Here is a 26,617-nt window from a genome sequence, read left to right as displayed (position 1 = left end):
GTCAAACTTGGAGGGAATAGACAAAGTCTGTGCTCATTAGATTGCAAGGCCAGAGGGGACCACTGTGATCATCTTGTCTGACCTTCCGTATACCACAGGCCATAGAACTTCCCCAAAATAATTATTAGAACAGAACTTTTAGAAAAACATCCAATTATGATATAAAAAATGCATCATCTGGCTTTTTCCCAAATACATAACAGAAATATTTACTCTTCTGCCTTTTCTGCCTTATTATTGACAGTTCTACCATTTCCCTCTAATAATGAACCAATATCATTGTTGGGATTACCTTTGTTCCTAATATATTTTAAAGAAACCTTTATTGTCCTTAACCCTACTGGTCATAGGTTTCATCTTGTGTCCTTTTGCTTCCTTTATCAGTTTTCTAACCCAGTGGTTAAGGCACTCTCCTTGTACTGAGATGGAGGCCATCCAAACTTTACAGCCCCCCCCTCTTCCGACAGAAGGTGGCCCAATGATCCACAAAACCAGAACAGTCCACCACTTACCTAGCCAGCAGTTCACTTCTAGAATCTCCCTGCTTACGGGACAGGAAGGATCTCCAAGAAGATTGCTTGGACATTCCTCTCCTTCAGCACCCTTCTGAGTTCCCTGAAGTCATCTATAATCTGTGAGCATCCCACAATAGTGTCACTATTGCCGATATGCATCATCACCAGTGTATCCTTCCCCACTGACTTCAGAAATCTTCAGCAGGGACATCTCATGGCTCGGCTCTGGCAGGGCATTGTCCTGTCATCAGCCTGGCCCTTGCGGCATGTTCTTTCCATTCTTGGTTAAGAATCCCCAACAAGGATCGTCTTCTTCCTTGGGTGGATGAAGGTATTTTTGTGGACAAGCGTGATTTTCTTACAGGTGGGGCTGAGACAGGTGTCAACTCTCTCTTCCGTCCAACCATCTGGATCTTCAGAGAGATCTTCCACTTTCCATGCTGAGGACATGGTATCAACTGGAAACTTCTAGCTGTGTGGAATTCCTCCCGGTCCTCTCTGGAGGTCACAGCCTGCCCATCCTCATCTGCCTACAGCTGTGTACAATGCCATCACATCCTCTTGTCTCTGATGGTTATGAACAGCCAAGTCTCCTCTCTGATTTCCTCACTCTGTTTCCTGGGTTGCCAGTTCCTTTCTTCTTGGGATCAGGGGCGGTGATGCTTCCTCAGTCTGGATGTCCAGTGCCACCTGCAGCCATACACACATTACGCACAATGCGTACCACTGGCAGGGGCTCCAGCCCAGGCCTCAACATCCACACTGCTATTTTTAGCATGCTAGCTTGAGCCCCACTAAAATGAATCTGTCTACCCAGGCTTGCAATCAGATGCAGTGTAGACAGACTCTCTGAGGAGCTGTAGTATCTGTACCTGTCCTTATAATCCAAAAAATGTTTTTCCTCCAGCACAGCCATCGACTTGCACTTCATACAAAGGAATTCCCTTCTGGCTTCAGATTGGAAAGAAAACATGAATACATTGTTGTTCATTCACTGGCCACCATCAACCCTGTGCGTTTGATGGAGGCCAGAGCCCACTGAAAAAAAAAAGCATGTGATTAATCATGTAATTAAAGACTATATCATAATTAATACATGTCAGAGAATTGAATTAAAGTAGCACAAGCAACCTAAATACTGGCATTTCCTAACTTTTGAGGATTTGACTTTGCAACCTAAATGATGTTCTTTTTAAACATAGTTTTTGTATGTATGTGATATGTGCATGTATATTGGACAGGAATGTTCTGGTTTTTGTTAATTATCAAAGATGTCCTTACATGGCATATTATTGTTTAACCTTCAAGTTTTTTTTTTTTTTTCTTGTAGTTAAGTTTTTTTTAATATTTATTTTAATATTTCATAGATTCCAAGGCCACAGGTACGTATAAACTGATCAAGTCACCTTTAACCTTCTCTTTGTTAAGTTAAATGGATTGAGCTCCTTGAGTCATTCACTGTAAGGCATGTTTTCTAATCTTTTAATGGGCCTTAGCAACATAGTACTACAGGAGGCAAAAGAGTAAACAAACCATGTAGTCACATGTTGGCTCTGAACAAATGCACCAACACAAAATGATTTTGTTCATGACCCGGTGAACTATGACATAGTCAAACAAATATCTTAAATGCCTGCTCAGTCAAGAAGATGCCATACCAAGCCCTGTAAATAATTTGCTTGCTACTTGGTTACAAATTCATTTATTGCACCAAACTTTGGTTTTAGTTGTTAGCCCACAGTTACACTCGTACTATTTCAATATGCTATTTCCTGTTTACACCATCTATCTATGTATTCCGTGTCCTTAACTACTTACTGAATTGTGTACCTTCCTGTAACTTTCCCTTTGAAATACAAATCAACTATTGCATATTTATTTTTTCAGTGTTTTGCTGGAGTTTGCTTTTTTTAAAAATCCCCTTATAGCAGAAGGACAGGAATTGTTTAAAGGCAAAAAGCTCATTTTTTCATTTTTAGACTCACAATTGAATACAGAACATTTGGAGATTGTAAAATATTCAGTATTCTTACAGGCTGTGAATGCAAACACAAAACCTGGTGTCATGCTGACTGGAGTGGCCCATGACCATGAGTGCCTACTTCAGGGCAGACTCAAAAACAGGGCAGACATGCCAAACTGGTGATGTTTTATAATTAGATTTCACCAACCCAGTAATAAACGTGACCTCCTGCATCACTGTAACAATCTTTCCACGGATCAGAGACCATCCCCTTAAGCTCTCCAGTCTATCTTGCCACCCAGGCAAGCTGGACTTAATGATACATGGTCACTTTAATACCAAAAATCACAAAATATTCAGGTTGCTTCCAGTCCCAAAAGATTAGTCACTTACCCCAGATCAATGGGTACCCCAGATCTTACACCAAAGACAAATGCCTGTAGCCAATCCTGTAATAAACTATCTAAAGGGTTATTAACTAGGAAAAAGAAATAAGAGTTATTTACAGGTTAAAGAAGGCAACACATACAGAAAAGTGAGGTCAGTTTATGGTTTCAAAAGTGATAGAGCTATAATAATCTGTCAGCCGTCTATGCTTATGTTTAGGAATCCTTGCCCCTCCGAGTCCATACAGCATAAAAGAAATTCATTTTTTCCTTGTTAGGGATTTTTATCCCCCCCTCTCCAGAGGCCAGAACTGATGGGGTGAGTTCATGTGTAGGGCTCTCCTTCCTGGAGTGCATTAAGAATTCAGTCAACAAGTCTCTGTCTTTGGATGCTACACAATACGTCAGTTGCCTTCAATGGGCTACTCTTGTACGCAGGGCAAGCACTTTACCTTACCAGTGCTGCTTTTCCTGTTGAGTTGCACAGTGAGAGGTTTACAATGCAAACACTCCACACAACTTTATATCACGGGCTATAGAGAGAAATGAGATCAATACATGCAGCATCCTCCAAGCATTTTATAAAGTCTAAAGACTAAACACATTCTTCTCAGCTTAACAGCTAATATCTATTTTGATTATGCTAACACACCAGAAAACTAGACTCGTTTCCCGCTCTGCATTTGTAAGTGTTCAGTAAGGCCTGGAGCCTTGGCATGAGCGAGCACCTGATCTGCCAGCGTCACATCGGGAACCGAGAAAGGTTTTACATTTAATTATAAAAATGACAGACGGTGACTGAGGTTTTGCCAAAATTAAACGGCCACAACTTAGCCCATCTCTTCCACCTACCACATGCACACACTCACTCAGGCACATTCACAACTTCTACACTTTCACACACACACGCGCAGACGAGCACTAACTGACATGCAAGCTACAGTCCCATTAGTAAACTTTCACACTTGTATGCAGCCCCGGGTGCACACTTTCACATCCCTACAAACCCCGCATACACATCGGCATGCACACCTAAAGACCTGGTGACCATACAAGCCCCTCGGGGTCAACTGACAGAGAAAGGGCTCACTGATCTGTGATCTCCCATCAGGTGTGACACACTTCCTACACCTAACTCATTGTCATAGCATTTATCTGTCAAGAGTGTTGTGTGTAGAATCAAATGAAAGCTGGTGACACACTGGTCAATAATATCATTGTGTGATGTATGGAGGGTGTTTTCAGAGTTATGTATGTCTGCTGGAAATATAGTCCTAAACTATAGTTTGGGGGCAGAGTTCTTAAACAGACAAAGACTAGACAAAGGATGGCTGGTTTGCCCATTTGCCTGTGATGTAAATTGAGCACGGGGATACCATGTCATCAGCACTCTGTAGGACACCACCGCGTGAGCCCCAGGGCGGACCTGGGGCATCAGCCTGACTTTTGAGGCAAAGACAATGAACTTGAGGGAATATAAGGAGAGGCCAAAAGGCATCTTGTTATCCATCACTGAGGGGACAAAGAGGTCAGTGATCTTTGCATCTATGAACGGTGGTTTCCCAGCTACCTTGGTTAGTGAGCCTGAAAAGTAACCGTAGGTGAGAAAACACGTGTAGACAAAGCTTGGAGACTGCTAAGGTTCTATGTAGACACCTCGCAGCGTATTACTCTTTTCTTTTATTTGTAACCATTTTCTGTTTCTATGATCACTGCTTAGTAACACTTAAATCTCTATTATTACACTTACTCTTGGTTTATCATAAATTCATCTCACTCTTGTTATACTGAAGTGGGGGGGGGGGGTGTCCTCAGCTGAGCCAACAGGCTGGTGTGTATTCTGTCTCTTTGGAGACAGCGCACCTGGTATTTCAGGGGCTGGATGCCGTAAAGGAACACTATTCCAGAGAGTTTGGGAACTGAAGTACACCCAGGGTTACCTGCATGGCAAGGCAAGGACTGGCAAAGTCCTGAAGAGTTTGTTGGGCCAGCTAACAGACTGAAATGTCAAGAAGCTGACACCCAGTTTAGTAGCAGCAAAATTCTCAGAGGGGTAACAAGGTGACTTACAGTGCTGGACTCCCCAAAAAAGCGTCTCACACATCCACATACACGCTTCCAATTTGCACGCTTTCATGCCTTTCACACAGCAACACATTGGCATGTGCACATTCATAGCCAGACACCTCTTCATATGCAATTCACACTCGCCCATCCCACACGTTTGCACCCACAAACACTCTCATTACACACTCTTTCAGATATATGCAATGATAACAATGAAACTAATTCTTCTCTCTATATGTTGAGGAGATGTAACATTAAAAGACTCATCACTGCCAAACCAATAAGCATGTCTGTGATTTCCTCTGCAGATATGGGGGCTTTTATCCTCAGATCCGCTACCAGCTTGGAGAAACCTATGGCAAAACCACCTCTCGCCTGCTAACAGACCCAAGTATTCAGAAAAGCCCTTGCTCTGTGCTGGCACCCCTGGAGAAGCCAAGGTTCATAGAGGACTTCAGTAGTACAAAGCATCCTTCAAACCAGATGCTAGATCAAAACTACAGTTACTTTCCTGGATACACTGGTGAGTGAAACTCAGGACTTTGTCCAAGGCATAGACATAAAGGGACGTTCTTCCAGCTGAAGTCAGAAGTTTCCCCTAGGTGGCCTGGGTTTGTATTTATAAGATTTGAACTATTAGGCCATGTTTTCATGGAACAATCACAGCACCACAATCAATCTCCCGTGGGTCTCATTTACTTTGGTTTCATTGCGGGTGCTGGGTGGTGCAGGTGGCCTGTGATATACAGGCGGTCTGACTAGATGATCCGGTGGTCTCTTCCGGCCTTAAACTCTATGAACCTGTTCATGGAATGAGCTGTGTGTCCTGTGTCTGAAAGGGAGCAGTACAGGCAGCAATATAGACCTGTAGAATGGCCTGGCATGAGGGTAATTAACCATGGGAACAATTTACCAAGGCTCATGATGGATTCTCCATCACTAGCAATTTTTAAATCATGACTGGGTGTTTTGCTAAAAGATCTGCTCCCGTTCAAACAGGAATTATTTCAGGGATGTTCCATGGCCTGTTATACAGGAGGCCAGCCTAGATGATCACAATGGTTCCTTCTGACCTTAGAATCTATGAATCTAAGAATCTTCCTCCCCATGCAATGGGACTTCTCGATCTCCTGTTGCCAAGCAACTGTAGAGTGAAGCATTTTCTTCTCTTTAGAGAAGTGCCCACGTAGATTCCCACTGACAGGATTTTGCGTGCACCCTCAGGATTGACCCTGGATTCCTCTAGACTAGAAGTGCCTTTGGGCAGCACACGTGATCCCTGTGGAACAGATCTGAGTATCTGAAACCAAGGTTGCATCATCAGCTGCATCCTGGGCGCAGCATGAGCTCCTCTTCAATGTTCAGCTCCTCGTTCACTCCAGCTCAGCAGACTTTTTTTCTCATTTGTTTTCCCGGTCATGTTTGAGAAGCAGCAGTTGTGACTGTAAGAGTTTATAGCAACTGGTCAGTGTTGCATTGCTCCGCTGTGTGGTACACCCTAGGTAGGTGGAAGAGATTTGCAGATCTGCTTTATGATACAATCATGTGCCTCTGAATAGTTTTACTCCCGATCTGATCAGGGATGGCTTCACAGTGTTGAGTTCAAGAATTGTACTTCGATGACACCAAAATGTCCATCCCTGTCTGATGTGGCTCAGTGATTGTCTCTCCCAAGACATGCTCCATATGCTTGAGTACACTCCTATAGGAGGTGATGACAATCTTCACTTGGCCTTCCCTATTAAGTGCTTCGGCACGAGCACGCCATCAATATGACAACTGAACACCAATCGATAGACTCACCGTCTAAAAAGTGACTCGTGTGATGATCTCAAGTGAAATGGCCCATTGCAGGGTGAACACTGAAAGAGAAAAATAGGCTCATAACTACGTGTATGTCACTTCCATGTAGAAGGCCTCTCTCCTGCAAAATGCAATGACCTGACCAGTCTAATACACGAACAGAAGATCGATGTCCTCACACTGTAAGAGATTCACTTATTGGAGATCAAGAAATCATCAAAATGTCACATTCCAGGATATCGCTTAGGAGCGAGCCAGCACCACCCAATATATGGACTTGCAATGTTCATGAGACACCTGCTCTGGGGGCTCACACTCTTCAATACCATATGCTATCACAACGAGAGTCAGCCAGCTTAAGCTCACCAGTATCTATAAACCACCATATGTCACCTGGCCCACACTGGTTTTAGCAATTCACAGCCACCCTTCAATATGGATTGGAGATTTCAATCGCCATCCTACATCCTGAGGTTCTAATAACAATTATACCATGGACGAACAGCTTCTAAAATGGATCTTGAACAAAGATAAGCACCTATTGTTTGATCTTAAGCAACCACGAACCTTTCCTCCTGCAAGATGGAGAAAAGAGACTGTGCTTCATGTCCGGTGCCTGGAACACATGGCACCTCGTTGTGGAACAAACTGTCCTCAGTGATTTTCCTCATAGCCAACACTGTCCTTTTGTCACACAGGCCAGTCTCCCTTAATCACATTGCTACCAAAACCATGTTGGAACTTCAGGTAGGACCGTTGCAGTGACTACATGGAAACCATGAACAAGTGGCTCGTGAACATAGACAGTGATGACAGGTTCATCAATCTCCTTAAAGCGGCTGTGAAAAGGAGCATCCCCTGTGGCTACAGGAAACCTGCACTCCTTGCTCCCTGGTAGGCAGTGAGGTACTCCTAAAGGAGTACATGACAACAGATAACACTGCTGCTGCAACTGCGCTCCTGGAAGCACCGATATCTGCTAGATGAGAATGGTGTGCAAAAGCCATGCAGAGCCTAGATTTCACCCACTCAATCAGGGAAGCCTGGAAGCCTCCCCGTAATCATGGCAGTGCAAACCCTCCCCATCGCAGAGTGCCGTATGTCACAGCTGACACCATTGCCACGCAGATGCTCCAGAATTCCAAAGCCCAAACAGAGCAGCACAAAAGGAAAGTGAAGACAGAGCTTTATTGGTTCCCTATCCAACTGCCCAGCAACACTGACTCTATCAAAGCCTTTCACTAGAAAAGAGTTGACAAGACAATAAAACTCACCGAACTTGGCAAGACAGCGGGTCCAGATGGCGTTTTTCAGAAATTCTGAAAAATCTAGATCATGGCCACAACTGGTTGACATGCTTCTTTACCAACGAGCATGCCCATGAGCAAATGCCTAAGACGTGGCAACAGGCACAGGTCTCCACCATCCTGAAACTGCAGAAAGCAGATGGTAAGCTGAAAAATTAGCAGCTGGTATCATTACTATGCATAATGTATACACTTGTGGGAAGGATACTACACCCCTCTTTGAGTATTGCATCTCAAAAGATGAATCTAGGTTCAAATACCTGTGATCAGGTAAATGCACTGATGACCTACATTGAAGCTGGCTATCAATAAGGGCTCAGAACAGCAGCAGCCTTTGTGAACTTGTCCTCAGCATCTGACAAGGTTTGGCAGGACAGCCTGATTCTGAAAGTGTCAACAATGCTGACAGTTATGCTCATCACAATTGCAAGTGTGGCATTCTTCTAATGGAACAGACCAGCAGACCTTGGGTTCCCACAGAAATTCGTCTTGGCATTGTCTCTCTCTAATACTTATGTTAGTGGCATGCCATCGAGCCAGTCATGAACATGTGGATATGTGGAGGATCTCACGCTCTCCTTCAAGGGAGCCTTTCACCCAAGCAGAATGCATCCTCACACAATATCTGCAGAACCTGAAGAAGTTCTGCTGGTTAGGCCAACTCTGACCAGGCTCTCAAAATACAGCTGCCTCCTCATTTCACCCAAGCAACCAACATGTAAAAGACGTGCCTGAATGTCACCTGCAACACCAAACTCAGGCAGGAGGATTTCCCAAGATATCTTGGTGTGGTTCTGGATTGTGGCCTAACGTCTGATGAAAACCACTGCCAGAATAAAGGCGAGGAACAGTATAATCCACAAACAAGCCAGGACCAGTGGGGGGCAGATGCTCATTCCTTGCAGACAATCACCTTGGCCCTCGTCTTCCCAGCTGCTGAATACTGCGTGACCGTATGAGTAGGTAATGCACATACAAAACTGGCCAATGAGCAGTTGAGTACTGCTATGAGAATTTAACATTGACATTGATTCCCCATCCTCATACATATCTTACCAACATCCCGCGAAGAGAAGCAGCAATAAAACAGGGTTACTTACCAGTAACTGTTCTTCTTCGAGATGTGTTGCTCATATCCATTCCAATATAGGATCCCCGTTTACGCATCATGGGACCTAATTAGCTCTTTTGGCCACAGCATCACATGAGAAGCTCATGTTCAGATGATTATCCACCATGACTCCCCAAATCTTTTTCAGAGTCACTGATTCCCAGGATAGAGTCCCCATACTTTAAGAATAGCCGACATGCTTTGTTCCAAGATGTATACCTTTACATTTAGCCATATTAAAATGCACATTGTTTGTTTGTGCCCAGTTTACCTACCAATCCAGATTACTCTGTGTCAGCGACCTGTCCTCGTCATTATTTATCAGTGTGTCATCTGTTAACTTTATCAGTGATGATTTTGTTTTCTTTCAGGTCATTCACAAAAGTATTTAATAGCTTACACTGAGCTCTCCTTCAGGCCTGGGAAACTAACTCAGCCCTACTCTACACTACAGAGTTAGGTTGAAGTAAGGCAGCTTACGCTGATCTAACTCTGTAACATCTACACTAAAATGTTGCTCCCACTGATGTAAGTCGACCATTACTCCGACTTAATAACTCCACCCCATGAGAGGCATTGCGCTTAGGTCGATGTAGTTAGGTCAATGCAGTGTCCGAGTAGACATTGCTTTGCTTACATCGACTGTTGCTGCCTTTCAGAAGCCATCCCCCGATGCCTCACGCTGACAGTTAAATCAGTACAGGAGCTTCTGGTGAGGACACGCCACCGGCAACACAAGGAGTGTAGTGTGGACGTGCAAAAGCAATTTAATTACTGCGGTGGCTGTACGTCGCCGTAACTTAGGTCAACTTCATTTTGTAGTGTAGACTTGCTCTCAGGGGTCACCGCTAAAGACAAGGTGGAGCAGATCGTTTAGTGTAAGCAGTTAACGCATATTTCAAGGAACCATTCACGGTGAAGTGGCCCGTTAACACGTCTCCAGTCATAAAGGGGGAAAGGAAGAGGGGAGCAGCTGGGGGGTTGTAAGTGGGTTATGGATTGATGTAATAAGCCATAAATCTAGCATCTCTATTCAGTCCATGATTTCTAGTGTCTAGCAAAGTTATGCTCTTCAATTTCTCTGGGCCGAAAGCCCTAATTAAATGAGCTATGCGAAGGTGTTAGGATGGGACAGATTGGGGGATACCGGAAGGTCTCTGATCTCATCCAACTAGCTCCAAGGGAGTGCCTATGGCATGCCTCAAAAATGTTCATATCTGTGTAATTGCTGCTAGATCCGCACAGCTTCAGCACTTAGCACCCATCGGTGCAGTGAATGAGGCAGCTTTCGATACGCCTGTTCACTGGGGACAGTGGGACCGCCTCAGTGCACGTAGGTGTACGGGGCAGACCTTCCCCCCTTGAAATGGGCACCCTCTCCTTCCCCTGATTGTTTGCAAATACCCATTCATAAAGCGTGGCTTGTTCTCGGTTACAGGGTTCATTCCCTACCAAAATGCCCAACTCAGAATATGCTCTCCAATGCCAGCCGCTGAATCCAGAGCCCCAATGCAAGCGCTAGCAAAGGGACAACAGCCCTGGGTGGACACAGACACTGGTGACTCTACACAGCCATGTGAGCAGAGAACATCCATCCCCTCCCATCCTGGCATTCGACTGGCATGTGGGCATGGATGGAAGAGTTCATCCTGCCCTCCTGGCCCGCAGTTGCCATCCGAGCAGGAAGAGAGGAAGGCACCGTACTATCCTGCCACTTCTCTGGCATGCGGGCAGCAGAAGACTCGTGGCCCCTGCCATCCTGACATTGCACTGGCATGTGGGCAGGGATGGAGGAGCGCTCCCTGCCTCCAGGGAACCAAACAGGTATGTGGGCATGGTTGCGAGAGATCTCTGTGCAGCAGTAGGCAGCAGGGAGGAGGTTCACTCTGTTACACTGGCGTGACTGTCAGGCTGGCTTTGTGCAGGCCTGGAGAAATCCATTGAGAAGTCCATGGATAGTACCATTCATACTCCCTAGGCCTGTGAGCACGTGAGGATTTTGGGCGTTCCATGCCATACCTATAACACACAGGTGCGTAGTCATGGCAGGAGTTCTCTCTACCCAGGTAAATGGACACAAAGGGAGTTCTCTCTGCTGTCTTTACACTGCTCAGCATGGAAAGGGATGTGCAGCTGCACAGATGGGCCAGGATGGATGGTGATGAGTTCATTCTGCCACATCGCAATCACTGCATAGGTATGTGAGCCTGGGAGAGAGCTCCATGCTATTCTGGCGTTACCAGGAACTTCCTACAGGTCTGGAAGAGGGAGATTCTGGAATGGCACTGCCCAGGTATGGGGGCAAAGAGGAGCGTTCTGTGTCTCACTACTGCTACACACCTCATGGAGTCACAGGTTTTTTTTAAGGCTGGAATGGACCGGTTTGACCTCCTGCATGACACAGACCACAGAACCTCCCACAGTGATTCCTGCCTCGAGTTCAACTTCTGGTTGTGCTAGAGCAGGTCTTTTAGAAAAACCAGCCAATCTTGATTTAAAAACTGTCAGCAGTGGAGAATCCATGAACCTTGGTAAGTTGTTCCAATGGCTGATTACCCTCACTGTTAAAAATGTACACCTTATTTCTATTCTATATAAGTGCATACACCAGGCTCATCATTACAGTACCTGGGAAAGCGGGCAGATCCAGATATATTTAGGCACCTCCCTCTGGTCAGGATTTTCAGCTGTGAGCCTGCTCCTGGTGTTAGGTCAGTTCTTTCTTATGCAGCATGGAGGAGAACCTATTATAGCCAATAGGTCAGGGCATTCACCTAGAAGGTGGCAGACCTGGTTTCAAATTCCTACTCTCTCTGGTTTGGAAAAGGGACCTGAACCCAGATCTGCCACCTCCCTGGGGTGTGTCCTAACCCCAGGCTATTGCATACTTGGGCGGCCTCTCTCTGCTTCTCCTGTCTGAAGCTGTTCCACTTTCTATAACTAAATAATCACTGGAGCAGGGACTGGAATGCAATAGTTCCACCCCCCAGATGCGTGCACTAAGCTGTAGAGTCATTTTTACTCTCTCTGGCGCAGGGAATATTTAATTACTCTATTTAGTTTAGCCAAGGGAAGATTAAGAGGTGACCATCATTTAAGGGGAGTTTCTGGCCTGTGTTATACAGGAGGTCAAACTACATCATTATACTGAAATCTATGAATCTGTGCACAATTATTTAGGCACGGGGGGGAATTTTTCAGTATTATGCCAGCACTCTCCAGGGTTTTGCATGGATATAAATAAATCTTCATGCTTTGCTAACACTGGTCATAGTGGAATTTTCTGAGCCATACCAGCAGCCTATAGGTGCATGAGATGAACTCCTGGCACAGAACTACTATTTGGGTATGAAGGAGTTTTCCATGCCTGGATATTTTTGTTTTTGAACCACTTCCTCTTTCTCTGTATTTTGTCTTTTTTTTCGTTTTTGTTTTTTTTTGGGGGGAGGGGGGGGAAGGATTTCTACTCAAACCCCATTGATGCTAATAGGACCAGTCTCACGAGCAAAGAAAAAAATGAGCAATTTACTGAGGTGCAACTGCACTCTTAGAGATGGCACAGACACCTTCCGAATCAGCAGATCTGCTTGCAGTGCGTATGTCTACATAGCAAGAACCCCCTTCCTTCTCCCCATCCTCCTCCCCCACCCCAGCAGTGGCAGTGAGTCTCAGCGCCGGAGTCAATTGACAGCCTTACCGGGTTCACACCACACGGCTAAAAAGAGCCATGAAGATATTTGGGCTCAGGCTGAAGCCCAGGCTCTGAGACCTTCTCCTCTCACCAGGACCAGCCTGAATGTCTACCCAGCTATTTTTAGCCCTGTAGCATGAGCCCCTTAATTAACCAGGGCTCTGAGACTTGCTGCCGTGGGGGCAGGGGGATTACTGTGTAGACGTACCCTGTGTGTCTAGTCATATCTGCTGATTTCAGTGACAGAACCAAGATTGTATTGTTTTCTTTCTTTTAGTCCTGCGGCACCAACCAGTTATGGGAGAGTGTGCGTGAGTCTATTCCTTGTTATGTGTCAATAGGATTGCTCACTAGGTTACACTCAGTCATGCTTCTGCAAATCCACTGAAGGCAGAGATGAGGCGATTTTCCCCAAGCAAGTCAGTAGCAGTGTGGGATGTAGATCCAAGGAGTCCGGCATCCTTATCCCATGCTCTAAGCACTACTTTATACGACAGATTTTCAAAAGAATTCAGCCCCTAACAGCTCCATTTATTCTCAGCTGAACTCTTGAAAATCTGCCATGCATAGCCAGCTGGCCTGCCATATTAGTGACTCCAGAAGAGGATCTCAGATTAGTCTCAGGTGTTAAAAGTACAGTAAAGACATAAAAACCAAAGCAGCAGCTGTGATCATGGGCTCTGGCAAGGCCGGGAACAGAAGAGACCCAGGAAAGGAAGGAAGATTTCATTGGCACTTCTTTTACTTTGGTTTTTAGCCAGTCAGGATTGAGGGAGTGCCTTTGGAAGCAGTGACTGAGACAGTGGATGTAAGCAGATACAATCAGCTCCCAAAGCTGGATGTACCAAACCTGATCCAACGGAAAGCCATTTCAGGTAGGAGAGAACAAGACCAGATACAAGATTAGCCCAAACAGTAACTCAGACATTTCACTGCAAAATGAACTTTCTCCTCATCCTCTCTTCCCTTTGAAAATCTCAGAGAGATTTGCCAATGGTGTCACCTCAATTGCAAAGATACGTATCATTATCCACATTTTACAGACGGGGGAAATGAAGACACACAGAGACTGGGTGAATGGTGCAAGATCAGCTGGGTTATACAGATACATGGGTGCCTGATTTGGTTTAGCAACTCCTTATTGGTTGAGTTTTGATTACAATCCAAAGTCCTTTTTTCCCCCAATCACGAAGGCCCAGATTCAAAAAGGTGCTTTCTTAAAACCAAAAGTTACAACTGGGTTAAACTTTCCCCTCTGAATTAGAGATGAACTAAAGCCGGAATCTTATATCTGACCTCACTCTCATACTGCACCATACCCCTAGGTGCCCTGCCATGCAGGATTTCTCACCCCCCAACCTTAGGTCCCCAGGCTCCCCATAGATGCATGGGGAGCCTGGGGACCTAAGGTTGGGAGTTGCAACACCCAAGTTTGGAGCTGGCCCCCAAAGTCCAGTTGCAGTATGAGGGTGAGGTCAGATAGAAGATTCCAGTTTTAGTCCATCTCTAATTCAGAGGGGAAAGTTGTTGAGGGAGTGAGAATTTGCCAAGTCCATCTCAAAGAACTCTGATTACAAATAAATGGCTTCTGCATCTTCCCACGCATAGGATAGCATGGCAAACACTAGTCCCGTAAGAAAGGTAGGATGAGGAATCTTAATTAAGAAAAGATCGAATGACAGATCTGCCAAATTGAGCATCAGCACTGAACCCTAGGTCCAGAGAGTAATGTTGTTTTTAGGTGTTTTTTAAATGTGTATGAAGCGCCATTTGGCAGCTTTACAGATTTCTGTAATTGGTATGTGTCTTAGGCATGCTGTTGCAGCTGCCTTGGCTTTAATAGAGTGGGATCTTATTTGGGACCTGAAGGAGACGATCAGCAGCTACCTGCTACTATGTAGAAGAGATCAGTGGGCCACTACTACATGGTGCGTAAGCCATCTGGATAATGGTTGGAAAGACATGGCCTGCCTTTTTTGTTGTTGTTGTCTGAGTACAAGATAAAATACGTGGAGAGTATCCAAATTATCTAGTCCTGTGTGAATAGTAAGCTAAATTGCTTTTACATCTAACATATGGCATTCAGCTTGCCTTATATGCATGAAGCTAAGGAAAAAGCAGAGGTAAAATGTATTAATTGATTGATGTGAAAATTCGTGACACCCCCCCTCCAGGCCTCCAGTAAGTGCCAGTGTTACACCCTTGAGAACAATGCTTGCTTTCTGGACAAATGAGTTTATTAAATCAAGTTTTGACCTTCTATGAGAGTGGACAAAGTCTACCATTTGTTGTCCATATAGGCAAAATCTCTTTCAAGCATAGGCTGTAATTAAGTACCCCCTCATGTTCTTAGAGTGAGAGTTCCTATTCTTCAAATTACATACATTAAATGGAACAATAAATCAAATATTAACACGTACAAATTCAATTCTAAATATAGTATTTTGGAAAATAAAGCCAGTTCATGGAGTACAATCATTCCAAGGTCCTCACAATAATTGAAGAAGGTGTCATATCGATATAAATTCCACCACATAGATCATTGTCATTTCAGCTATGGGAGTAACTAGCATCAGTTCTACCTTGCTATTCTCAGTGTGGACCGGGGCACAAAGGGAGGCATAACACATGCTTTGCCAGTGGGCTTTACAACTATTTGTAAGACAACAGCAGAATGTTGGGCATCAGGATTCCTGGGCTGGATTCCTGGGTCGGGGAAGAGACTGTGGTCGTGTAGCTAGAAACTGCATAGACAAGCACATAGTTTGGCACATTCATTCTGAAAAACAGTATGGCAACATGGATGAGACTTAGGTCTACCACATTAGACTGCGATTGTCTTCTCAGCTGTGCCTGGAGTGACTCTCAGTTACCCCATCTATGAAACATGTGAATGATAGTTGCCTCCCCTAAGACAGAGGTATGAGGCCTTAGTTCATACAAAGGGTTGTAAAGTGCACAAAAAAGTTACTTCCTTCTCTTCTCCCTCCCTGAGCAGTTATAGCCCTATGAGATGCATGACACTTGGAAAGTCTGAGCCAAAGGGTTGGTGCCTATTTTAAAAAGCAATATGGCCCTACGCACCAGAAAGTTATCCCTCCTTAATCCCTTCTGGTTGGGGACAGAAAAGAAAGTACAGGAAGCCTCTCAATTTTATAGGTACTGAGTGGATGAGGTACACCCCGGCTCCAACATCTGAACGTTTACAGAGGAAGCAGTAGAACTGCACTGCCTCCAAAGGAAGTCTCTGTCTGTGGGAGGAGGAGATTCTGAATGCTCACTTTTCCCCCCTTCTTTTCTTGTTTTTCCCTTTCCTAGCTTCTTTCTTCTCTGCTCCTCAATGAAGAGTTGCTGGGTGGGAAAAGGAACATGAGAGATGGACTTCCTGTTTCCTATACTTCGCTATCTACATATTCCACTACGACAGGCCACTCTCAGGGTTACTGGTTATGGAACTCCAGTATTTCTGTTCCCATCATATGCAGGTCATATGTGGGCAAAGAAACCCATCCAGCTCACAGGATTTTCCTTGGGATAATGAAAAAAGCCAAGTTTCAAAATAAGCACTAGGTGTGAAATACCTGATTTTAGAATTTAATCTAGAGAAGGTTTAAAAAAAAATCTGAATTTGCCTAACATAGGACTTTAATATATGTATCTGGTTCTCCCAAAGGCTCCTGCTTGTATCTTTCAGTTTGTACTGATGTATTCTCAAGTAATAAATGAGCTCTCTTATCTTCACCCAAAGGCTACACTGGATTCATACCACACTTTACCTGGATGATGGGTGTTAACTACCTCAAGGGAGTTAAAGATGCCATGAATGAATTTGACCAAAATCAGGTAAATTATATCTGCACGCATTATTTCAGCAAACTGACTGAGGCTCTGACCCATCTCTCATTGGGAGTCTTTCCTTTGACTGTAACAGGAACTGGATTTGTATATTCAAGGTAAAGCACTCCTAGACAATAAACTGAAGATATCTCATTTGCCATAACTGATTATAATGAACTGGGCAGCCATTCCATTTCTTATTTATCTACTAAGCAAAATGACAATGATGCTCTACTACAGACAAGGTGAGTGGGGCAATATCTTTCATTGGACCAACTTCTATTGGTCAGATAGACGTGCTTTTGAGCTACACAGAGCTCTTCCTCAACTCCGTGTAGCTCGAAAACTTGTCTCTCTCACCAAGAAAACTTGATCCAATAAAGATATTACATCACCCACCTTGTCTCTCTAATGTCCTGAGACCAACACAGCTACAACAACATGGCATTACAATGACGCTAGATGGCTGCTAAAACGTACACAATAAATACCTGATAATGGATAATGTGTCACCAGGATACTAATGCTAGATCATTTCCTTTTCTTCACTGAGAAAGCTTCAGTAATTTCATATAAGACCCAGGCTCTGTAACAATGCCCAAAGCACTTATTTAGGCTAGGTCTACATTATGTGAGTATAACTATGTTGCTCAGGAGTGTAAAAAATCCACACCCTGAGTGATGCAGTTATACCAACTTAACTCACTGTGTAGACAGTGCTATGTCGATGGGAGGGCTTCTCTTGTCAACATAGCTGCTGCCTCTCGGGGAGGTGGTGTACCTATGCTGATGGGAAAAGCCCTCCCATCAGCAGCATTTTGAGTGTAGACCTTCCCTTAGTTCTAACGCAGACATTTATTGTATTACTGAGAGTTTTGCTTGAAGGAGAACTTAGTAAAGGCTAAACCTTGGGGTTCATCCCTCTACTTGCACTTTTACAATTTTCTTGCATTACCCAGAGACTGAAGAGAGATTTCTGGTTGCCATTTTTGACAATTTTCTTTTAAAAAGGGACCGTTTCAGTGTTGTCAGCTCTTGTGATTTTATTAAATCCCTAGCATTTGGAGTCAGGTGATTATGGAATCATCTGAGCTTTCACTTAAAACAAACAAACAAGGTTACTTACCAGTAACTGTTGTTCTTTGAGATGTGTTGCTCATATCCATTCCAATATAGGTGAGTGTGTGCCCCGTGCACTGGTTCCCGGAACTTTTTTCCCCTTAGCAAGTCCCGTAGGGCCGGCTCAGGCGCTCCCTGGAGTGCCGCGCTCATGCTGCGGTATATAAGGTGCCGCTGGCCCTGCGGGCCCTCAGTCCCTTCTTTCTGCCGACTCCGACAGGGGGGACGGAGGGTGGGTGTGGAATGGACATGAGCAACACATCTCAAAGAACAGCAGTTACTGGTAAGTAACCCTGTTTTCTACTTCAGGTGATTGCTCATATCCATTCCCATATAGGTGATTAAATAGCCATACCTTGGAGGTGGGTAGGAGTCAGCGGCAAGCTGCCCTCATCAGCATGGCCCAGCCACGCGAAGTCCCCACAGGGACTGCCTTATCTCTAACTACACTTAACAACACTTAACTACTTAACTCAATAAAACTAACTTAGAATACCAAACTAGTCTCTTAAACAAGGGGAATAGTACTTGCTGTGAGCAAGGCTAATTCCAGCAACCGTAACGGGCGGAAAGAAAGGACTGAGGGGGCATAGGGCGGGCAGTGCCTCATATACCGCGGCATGTGCGCGGGGCTCCAGGGGGCGCCAGAGCCAGCCTTATGGGATCTGCTAAGGGGAAAAAAGTTCCAAGTAACTGTGCATGGAGGCGTGCACACACCTATAGTGGAATGGACATGAGCAAGCACTCAAAGAAGAATCTAAGGGCTTGTTCACACTGACCGCGCGATTCGGCGGCAGTCAAGGCATGGAGGTTACGCAAACTACTCTGCGTAGTTTGCGTAACTGACGTCGACTGCTCAGCTTCCCCACTGCACGCTGTTCTCACTGCGCTGAGCCGACAGGAACAGCGTTCCCGTCGATTTTAGCGCTACGCTACTTGAGGGGGTGGACTTACTCAGTCCAAGACTTCCTGATCGATTGAGCGGGTCTATACTGACCGCTCAATCGATCCTGAAAGATCGATCTGGCGGCGGCGATTTTGCCGCCGTCAGTGTAAACGTAGCCTAAGTGTAGGCCTCACAGGCAATTTGGGGGTTTGTGCCCTGTTTCTTAACAGCCTACCCTGAGGTTCGCACTCACACTTGTGAGTTAATCCAGACAGCCTGACAGCTTGTACTTGACAAGAACTATGGGCCAGCCCCTAAATTCTGGCTGAGAAGTACAAGGCATGGAGGCTGGGAGTGGGAGGGCAGTGCAATGCAAAAAATCACCTTTGCACTTCTGCAATCCTGAGACTGATCGATACTAGGCCTTCATAGATCCATGCCAGAAAGAGCCACTGGGATCATCTAGTCTGACCTCCTGTATAACACAGGCCACAGAACTTCCCCCAAATAATTCCTAGAGCAGCTCTTTTAGAAAAACATCCAATCTTGATTTTAAAATTGCCCATGATGGAGCATTTGGTAAACTGTTTCAAAGGTTAATTATTCTCCCTGTTATGTCCAAGCTGAATTTGTCTAACTTCAACTTCCAGCCATGGGATCATGTTATCTTTCTCTTCTAGATTGAAGAGCCCATTCTCAAATATTTGTTCCCCATGTATGTACTCATAAACATATCGAAGAGGGGATATGGTGTTTTTGTCTTTTATTGTTTTTCTGTAATACTATGCTCGCAAATGAACTCACATAGAAAAATTATAAAAATGCGTATTAAAATGCTTTAAAAAGCCATTAGAGCTATAATGCAAATTATGCAAGTAAGGAAACATAAGATTCAATCTGTATAACAACTAAGATAGACAAGAAGCTGAGGCCTAGTGGGCCTGTTAGTAGTTTTGATAGTTAGCCTAAGTAACAAAGGAGTTAGCATGACAGTATTTTGCAATATGTAATCATAAAAGATTAGAGTTGGAAGGGACCTCAGGAGATCATCTAGTCCAACCCCCTGCTCAGAGCAGGACTAACCTCAGCTAAATCATCCCAGCCAGGGCTTTGTCAAGCCGCAGCATAAAAGGTAACCCATTCCAGTGCTTTACCACCCTCCTAGGGAAAAACTTTTTCCTAATATCCAACCTAGACATCCCCCACTGCAATGTGAGACCATTGCTCCTTGTTCTGTCATCTGCCACCACTGAGAACAGCCTAGCTCCATCCTCCCTGGAACCCCCTTTCAAGTAGTTAAAGGCTGCTATCAAATCCCCCCTCATTCTTCTCTTTTGCAGACTAAACAAGCCCAGTTCCCTCAGTGTCTCCTCATAAGTCTTGTGCTCCAGCCCCCTAATCATTTTTGTTGCCCTCCACTGGACTCTCTCCAACTTCTCCACATCCTTTTTGTAGTGGGGGGCCCAAAACTGGACACAATACTCCAAATGCAGCCTCACCAATGCCAAATAGAGGGGAATAATCACTTCCCTTGATCTGCTGGCAATACTCCTACTAATGCAGCCCAATATGCTATTAGCCTTCTTGACAACCAGGGCACACTGCCGACTTATATCCAGCTTTTTATCCACTGTAACCCCCAGGTCCTTTTCTGCAGAACTGCTGCCTAGCCCGTTGGTCCCCAGTCTGTAGCTGTGCATGGGATTCTTCCGTCCTAAGTGCAGGACTCTGCACTTCTCCTTGTTGATATATATGGTGTTGTAATACACAACAGAACTAAAAAATAATGGATTTTGGGGGGGATTTTTAGTATGTGTAACCATGAGGTTAACTGCAGTAATGTATTAAAGTAGTATTGATACAAATAGCTTATGTGTGCAATCAGAACCCCACTTATGGGTACCCATAAAGCCACATATGGATAAGGAGCTGAGACCTATGTAAATATAGTCATGGACGTGTAAATGTATGAAAAAGGGAGAATAGAAAACCTGATACATGAATGTTCACACGTGGGACCTGGGGAGTGATTGTGTATGTGGCTGCCCAAAACTTCATCTCCTCTTGTGGTGTATTCCACTGACTGTTTCTTCCATCTTTGTTTCTAGAGGTCTCCATAAGGTTGTAAGTATGTCAGTATTGGGAGAATTGCTTTATCTTGTACAAGTCTAAGCCTATAACTATGCATGATCCAGGAGGTCATTCTTGCTATACTTTTTTTACTCTATTATACTTTTCGGTACTAACTTAAGCTCAGAAAGTCTCTGTGTGCGCTTCACCAATCTCAAACAAAGTAAAAGAACCTGTTAGTAGTGACTGGTGTAATTTGCACTTTAAACTTACCATGTGGGACCCACATGGTCAAACATCTTGAAGAATCAGGTACTGCAGGTAAATAACTGTTTTTTATTAGCCTTCATGGTTGTAAAGAAAAGCTTTACAATGTGACTCAAGTGTAATCAATGCAGCAATGTCTGCCCGAGTCTGCAGAGAGCCTGGGACAATAGCTGTAAGGGTGGGGGGCTGCCTCATGTGTTTCAGTGTGACGTTAGCTCCAAGAACCACTGCACTGGAGGGGCTCCCCCAGCATCATCCAGTGGAAACCTGTTTGTGACAGAAAGGGAAGGCCGCAGTTTGTCTAGCCCTCCCCACCCAAGCGGCTGAAAATAATGTTGGGGATCCTATCCCTCTGTATGCCTGTGTGGAGGGCAGGAAATGGAAGGAGGAGGCCTCATTGCCTGTCCAAGGAAGATGAGAGCTTCAACCTGCCCAAAGAGAATCAGTGGCATACTCTTCAGCAGATGACTATTGTGGTGATGCGGCTTCTGCCCCTGCAGAGTTGGAATGGGGGGAGCAGTGCCACGTCGTGGTGCAATGCCACAGGTCCTGTGAGATGGTGAGCCTGGTGTTCTGACAGCCATACTCCAGCTGTGCCATGGTGAGTGAGGCGTTCTAATCACTGCAGTCCAGTTGTGCTATGCTGAGCCAGGTGGCCCAACGGCCACAGACCAGCTCCCAATCTGACTCTGCTTTAGCATTAATTCCTTGGTTTTTGTTGTAAAATGTGGATTGAAGTGGTATTAATTTGTCTGGCAATGCTTTGAATTTGAAAATAAAAGCTACTCTTTGTTCTTTCAGTTTATGATAAGAAACCCAGTGTGGAACTTTGGTAAGAGACTACCACAGACATATTGGCCTAATAAAAAAATTTACACCAGCGCTGGACTGATACCTTTCTACACAGGCTTTGTACCAAGTAAGTTTATTGTCTGAAAGAACAAGAACCGCTGATATTATTTTTATAATTATTAGTATCAAGCTACAGCCTGTGGCCTGAGTCCTGGATCACTCATTCCACACCCATTGTTCTGGGCCTGTACAAACAAAGAGATGATCCATCCTGTAGAACTTGCAATCTAAATATGGCATGAGACAACAGGTGGATGCAACAAACAGATGGGAGACGCACAAAGCCACAATGAGTCAGTTCTGTTCAGCATGACCAGCAGGGAATGCTTGGAGGGAACATGAATAGCCTGTTTTTGGCTGAGTTGAACTTCAACTGATGTCTGGGCATCCACCAGGAGATTTCAAAAAGAGAGGCTAAAGGTTTAATTAGGGCAGAGGAGACAAGTCCAGAGCTGAGGGGAAAGCTGTGAGTTTTCAGCATAAAGATGATTGCGTTTGTTTGCGAATGAGATTGCCCAGAGACACAGTGTCAGGAATTAAGAGAAGAGAATAGATCTAAGGACAGAGCCCTGTGGAACTGCCACAGAACGTTGGAAGGGGGGTGAGGAGGCTCTTCCCAAAGAAATGCTGAAGGAGCAGTTAGAGAGGTAGGAGGAGAACAAGTGTTCACAGAGTCACAAAAGCCAAGGAAGGACAAGATTTCGAGAAGAAGAGCATGGTTGCCAATGTCAAAGGCAGCTGACAGGTAAAGGAGGGTGATAATAGAGTCCTGGTTCTGAGCTTTGGCCAGGAAGAGGCCATTGGAGACATGATACTGAAAAATAACTTTGCAAGATAGTAAGTTGTCTTCCTTAGGGAGACTCTTGTCTTAAGATGTTATTTTTATAATACCAGTAGCAGACTCCATTAGAATAACTGAGGTTGCAAATAAGTTTATTATGAAATAATATGAATGAGGAATTCAGTGGGATCCATGAAGGAACTGCTGCATTGCAATGTTGAGCATCACAGCACTTTGAAAAATCACAGGAAAAACACTGCGATCCACCTAGATGAGTTAGGCACCCGGGCTCCCTCGGCAATGAATGGGGAAAGATACGTGCCTTAGAATGTGATTCACAAAAGACATCACAGTAGGCCGGGAGCCACCTAAGCTAGCCAATGGCAGATGCTGATGAGAGAGGAGAGTGCTAAACCCTGCCCCTCTCCCGGAGATAGGCACCTAACTCCAGGCTGAAGGGAGGTACCTGTCTCTGCTTAGCAATCCATCAGCAGGAACCCACTGCCTGGTGTCCGGTGGCTTGCATGTCTATGGCATTTCTTAAGGGAATAAGGTAGGTGCCTGCCTGCCTCAGTCCACATTAAATGGCAGGAGAGGAGGTGGTGCTGCTGCCCATCTAACGACTTTTATCCCATTGGTTAGAGCACTCATCTGGGATGTGGGAGTTCAATTCCCCCCTCCCTCCCTCCCAAAGGAAGTGAAAGGACTTGCACCATGGTCTCCTACTTTTCAAGGGGGTGCTCTAACCACTGAGCTATGGGCTATCCTGACATGGTGCGCCCTCATTAATGCACTGTGGATAACTAATGAAAGAGTGACTGGAGCCGGGGTCTCCCACCTCATAGGGGGATGCCCTAACCATGAGAGTACAGAATCATTCTCAGGGTCGCCCTCTATCTGACCCAATGACTGTGGATAAATACTTTAAAAGGTGCTCTAAGATCTGTCAGCTGCCTGTGATCACAAGGGGCTAATATCTTGCCTATGGAGCCTGACAGGAGAGAGGATGAGGGTGCTCTGTTTTGGCTTTGTTTCTTTACTGGACAATTGTTTTGCTGCCCCGAAGCTGATCTCACATGTTGCACCAGCGAGTTCTGCTCTGCCACCGCTCCTCTTCAACGTACAATAAGACATGGATTGAAATGCCAATTTCCATTTCATCCATCCTTGAAGATGCTGTCAATTGACTTTCTCATTGTCTAATTGAAGCTGAGGCATGGATAACAGTGAGTTCTTAGATCCTGCATGAGACCCATTCCACAGCCTTGGCATGGAGTTAATGACAGCAACCTCTACCCTGGACATTTATGTCCTATATTAGGTACCCTTAGGGTTGAGAACTTCATGCCCAGATAGCATGCATTGCTGTTGTCCAATTGAGCAGCAATGCAAGTGTGTATTACTCAGGCCAAGACAACACCACAAGGATGGGGCATTCAGTCTCCTAGCCAGGTGTACACACTTTACTTGCAGAGAGTGCTGTGTGAAAGCTCAGTATCAACAAAGAATCGAAGAGCATTCCTAAACTGAACTGACTTCAACAATTGCGTATGCATCTTTAACCAGAGGAGACTGCACTGGGCAGCAGAACAGGAGAGGAGGAGCTAGTGCTCCCACAATGGAAATAAAGGGAGGGGAAGATACTTCTTTCCACTCTCACAATGTTTTCTTCCTCCACAATGTCTCACAAGGGTGAGAGCAGGACCATGAGGGCTGGAGTGGCCACCTAGTGAAGTCCCTTCTAGTCCTACACATCTATGATTCCATCCTTCATCTTCCCCTGGGCACTAAGGCATGGAGAAGTCTTCTGTCAAAAACAGCACTGGCTAAATTGAATGGACAATATACAGAATTTTGTGAGTTCACATACTGATGGCCATGTGGTCACCTAGCAGTTCTCTATATAGGAGAACTTCTCTGCTCTGAAATTGTCAATGCTCCTAAGGACTGAACTTTGAAGAAGGAAGGAAGGAAGGAAGAAGGAAGGACATTTCTTGAATATACGTAGGTTAGGTATTGAATGCTATAGCAGTTGTGAGGACTGCTTGTCTGAGTTAAAAGTACAGTACTGGGTCTCAACAGAGTTCTCTGAAATTAAAAAATTCATCAGATTGGAGATAGCAGCTACCAGGAGACCCACTTTAGTGAGAGGAAATATGATGACACCTCCTTCAAGAGTGCACTCTGGGTAGTGTTGTAAGGAGCAGAATGTGCTTCCAAAGTCATGCTCTCTGACCTCATGGGGCTGGAAGAACATTGTTGTCCTAAGGAAGTATTTAATGTTGGGATTAGTACAAAGCCTCCTTGTAACAAGGCGTTGTGGCCTTCTTCGGAGCCTGGGCCCAAGGAAGGGTCGCAATGCCCCTACTGGACAGAACCAGGCCCTGCAGGCCAAACTACCTGGAAGTAGAAGGGCGGAGCCAGAACAGGGAAGGGAAGTATAAAAGGCTGGCCCAGCAGCTCAGTACAGGGGAAGCTGCTGCTGGAGGCAGACGTGTCTTCCCCGAGGCTGTGGGCCAGGCCTGACCCAGGCCCTGCGGCTGTTTGGAGGAACCACCCCACCAACCGGAGCCTCCAAAGCCTGCCCAGATTGCCGGGCCGGAGAGACTGGAGAGGGCCTCCGGACCCCAGTAGCTGGGAGTGGGTGGAAGAAACCTGACCTGGTGGAGCTGCCTGAAGTGGGGGACCCACAGGAGTGGACTGAGCCTCAGGTACCGGAGAAAGCCCTGTGACCTGGAGGAGCTGCCCTCTGTGGACAACCCAGAGGAGTTTCTGGACCTGCCACCGGTCGATGGTGAGGGACTCGCAGGATGCCCGTTTGCTGTCTACCCCAGTGACCCGGAGGGAGATACGTGGATGCAGGTACCCAGGGATCGGGTGGGAGGAAGTAGCCCAGGGACAGCCGACTAGAGTTTGGCTAAGTCGAACCAGTCAGTGTGTTGTGGCTGGAGCCCTGCTGACCCAGTGGCAAACCACTTTGCCACTCCTAGGACCCTGGGCCGGGACGCAGTGGAGTCAGGTGGGCCTGCATCCCCCTCCCCTCTTCCCTAATCACCTTGGAAGTGCTTGGCTTCCTCAGAACTTGCTGGCCAGAGGAGACCGAGCTTTGCCAGCCCCACCTGACTGTAAGGCCGGGGGCTACAGACCACTGCACCTGCCCCGCCCACTCGAGGGCCGGGGGCTATTGACTACTTCGCCAGCCCTGCCCGGCTTGAAGGCCGGGGCTATAGACTGTTTATCTGCCCTGCCTACTTTAGGGCTGGGGGCAACAGACTGCTTACCAGCCCCGTCCTGTTTGAGAGCTAAGGACTATAGACTGCATGTGCTTGCCAGCCCTGCTTGAGAGCCGGGGGCTCAAGACTTCTTTGCCTGCCCGCCTGTGGGAAGGCTGGGAGTCATGGGTGCCGTACGAGCCCTGCCCTGTGTGAGGGCCAGGGGGATACCAACTGCAAGGAAAGCCCACCCCGCTTGGAGCCGGGGCTAAAAGACTCATAAGCCGGGAGCTTTTTCTTTTCCCTTAGACAAAGGCACTGTGGCTTTCCTCAGAGCCTGAGCCCCTTCTTTATCCCCATCTGGCATCTGACAGAGTGATGCTCTATTTGGTTCATTACGGGAGGAGAATCCCTTCAAAAATCTGATCCTCTACATTCATCAGCTGAGGAAGAAAATATAGAATGGGACCTTGATCTCTGCCAACAGAGGTGATAGGGTGAGGATTTACAGGAATTACTGAATTATAGAGAAGAATTCTGATTAACTGAAGCATGCCTGGGTATGACACCAGCATTTCTAAGATGTTTTCATAAGAATTGGATTTTGTTTTTGACACACCACTTGCTTTCCTTTATGGTCATTTTCATCTTATGTTAATGTTCTCCTGTGATGAGACCATGTACCTGACAGTATTCATACTCAGCCCAACCTATGATTGACTTCTCTGGCACCATGTGCCTGTGTTTGTC

General features: G+C 45.6%; 1 protein-coding gene across 1 annotated transcript in view; it reads left to right on the top strand.

Annotated features, from left to right (window-relative positions):
- Positions 1 to 26,617, top strand: part of CIMIP2A (ciliary microtubule inner protein 2A) — a 37,772-nt gene that overhangs the window by 1,490 nt on the left and 9,665 nt on the right. The window contains exons 2-5 of the mRNA XM_067561436.1: positions 5,240 to 5,393; positions 13,601 to 13,718; positions 16,592 to 16,686; positions 21,824 to 21,941. Coding sequence (XP_067417537.1) covers positions 5,240 to 5,393; positions 13,601 to 13,718; positions 16,592 to 16,686; positions 21,824 to 21,941 — 485 coding nt within the window. The remainder of the gene's footprint in view (positions 1 to 5,239; positions 5,394 to 13,600; positions 13,719 to 16,591; positions 16,687 to 21,823; positions 21,942 to 26,617) is intronic.

This window comes from Emydura macquarii, unplaced genomic scaffold (genome assembly GCF_026122565.2).
Source record: "Emydura macquarii macquarii isolate MOO-44397 ecotype Brisbane River unplaced genomic scaffold, CSIRO-AGI_Emac_v2 contig_2417, whole genome shotgun sequence".
NCBI lineage: Eukaryota > Metazoa > Chordata > Testudines > Chelidae > Emydura > Emydura macquarii.
Note: the sequence above shows the minus strand (reverse complement) of the source record. Positions and strands in the feature narration are given on the sequence as shown.